At 68.0% G+C, this 2,103-nt stretch overlaps 1 protein-coding gene across 1 annotated transcript in view; it reads left to right on the forward strand.

The window, feature by feature from the left end:
• The window catches only part of RBFOX3 (RNA binding protein, fox-1 homolog (C. elegans) 3), a 15,078-nt gene that overhangs the window by 1,695 nt on the left and 11,280 nt on the right, over positions 1-2,103 (forward strand). The window contains exon 3 of the mRNA XM_014531720.1: positions 541-706. Coding sequence (XP_014387206.1) covers positions 541-706 — 166 coding nt within the window. The remainder of the gene's footprint in view (positions 1-540; positions 707-2,103) is intronic.

Here is a 2,103-nt window from a genome sequence, read left to right on the forward strand (position 1 = left end):
TCCCAGCTGTGTCCACGGGGAGGCTGTGGGGGGGAGAGGCGGGGGCTAGCGGCAGCGTTGCTTCCTGAGGCCGGACCTTCAGCCCCGCTACTGAAACAGTGTTTGAGTCCAAAGTGAGGACCCGCTACACAGGACGGAACTGGTCACTGTGCGTGGCCCCCAAAGTGCTGAGAGGCAGCCCCCAGGTGCCCGTGGGGGGGCAGCACCCCTACGGATGTGTGTGCCCAGCGGCGGGTTCGGAAATGCCCACTTTGCATTTGGCCTTGAATGGTCCTGTCGGGAAAGGGCACGCATGGGACCCTGAGGCCCAATGGTCCCTGGAGCTGAGGGACCACGGTCAGACCTGGGCCAAGCGAAGCTGGGACACAGGGCCAAGGAGGCCCGGCCTCGCGCTGGCGTCCGGCACAGCTGGGCCGTGTCCTGTGAGCGTCTCAGCCCATTTCCCTGGCAGATCCCAGCCCCGGGAGGAAGGGTCCAAGGGGCTGGGAAGGACTTGGTCTCTGAGCTCCCCCCGCCCCCCGTGGGATGGAGCTGAGAGAGGCCCTCACACCCCGTCCTCTCCCCACAGCAGACAGACGAGGCGGCACAGACGGACAGCCAGCCGCTCCACCCCTCCGACCCCACAGAGAAGCAGCACCCCAAGCGGCTCCACGTCTCCAACATCCCCTTCCGGTTCAGGGACCCCGACCTGCGGCAAATGTTCGGGGTGAGTGTGTGCGGGCCCCCCATTCCTGTCCCCACCGCCTCCTGCCTCCTGGTCCAGCCAGTCCCGACCTGAGCCTGTGGGAGGGAGGGAGAGACGGATGGACGGACGGACGGACGAGGGAGGCCCACCTCCTCCTGCCCTCGGGCTTCCTGGGTCCCCTCCAGGCCCAGGCCAGTGCCCGTGGGGGGTAGGGGGGGGCGGCTAGCGGCAGCGTTGCTCCCTGAGGCCGGGCCTTCAGCCCCGCTGCTGAAACAGTGTTTGAGTCCAAAGTGAGGACCTGCTACACAGGACAGAACTGGTCACTGTGCGTGGCCCCCAAAGTGCTAAGAGGCAGCCCCCAGGCGCCCGTTGGGGGTGGATGTGTGTGCCCGGTGGCGGGTTCGGAAATGCCCACTTTGCATTTGGCCTTGAATGGTCCTGTCGGGAAAGGGCACGCATGGGACCCTGAGGCCCAATGGTCCCTGGAGCTGAGGGACCACGGTCAGACCTGGGCCAAGCGGAGCTGGGACACAGGGCCAAGGAGGCCCGGCTCGCGCTGGCGTCCGGCACAGCTGGGCCGTGTCCTGTGAGCGTCTCAGCCCATTTCCCTGGCAGATCCCAGCCCCGGGAGGAAGGGTCCAAGGGGCTGGGAAGGACTTGGTCTCTGAGCTCCCCCCGCCCCCCGTGGGATGGAGCTGAGAGAGGCCCTCACACCCCGTCCTCTCCCCACAGCAGACAGACGAGGCGGCACAGACGGACAGCCAGCCGCTCCACCCCTCCGACCCCACAGAGAAGCAGCACCCCAAGCGGCTCCACGTCTCCAACATCCCCTTCCGGTTCAGGGACCCCGACCTGCGGCAAATGTTCGGGGTGAGTGTGTGCGGGCCCCCCATTCCTGTCCCCACCGCCTCCTGCCTCCTGGTCCAGCCAGTCCCAACCTGAGCCTGTGGGAGGGATGGAGGGAGGGACGGACGGACGAGGGAGGCCCACCACCTCCTCCTCCTGCCCTTGGGCTTCCTGGGTCCCCTCCAGGCCCAGGCCAGTGCCCAGCAGGTAGCGAAGCTGCTGCATCTTTGGCACGGGCTCCGGGACCGTCTCCTCAGAGGGTGCCCTGCCCTGCCGGCAGGCGCCTGCTCCCTCCGCTGGGTGCAGGGGCCGGGCACCCGGCCTCTGGGCTGCGTCCTCTGGGCTCCGGGGATGGGTTACGGGACAAGACACAGTTCACGGGAAGCAAATCCCGGCCCGCGTCCTTCCGGGGCTGTCCCCGAGGTCGTGCCGTGGGGCCCAGCCAGCCGCAGGGAGCCCCCGTCACTTCATTTGCCACTTGCCTGAGCCCCGGGGGGTACAGGACTTGGAGTCCTCACATGAGGATTCTGCCCTCCCCCCCGACACCCACCGCTCCTGGCCCTGGAGCCGAG

This window comes from Myotis brandtii, unplaced genomic scaffold (assembly GCF_000412655.1).
Source record: "Myotis brandtii unplaced genomic scaffold, ASM41265v1 scaffold825, whole genome shotgun sequence".
NCBI lineage: Eukaryota > Metazoa > Chordata > Mammalia > Chiroptera > Vespertilionidae > Myotis > Myotis brandtii.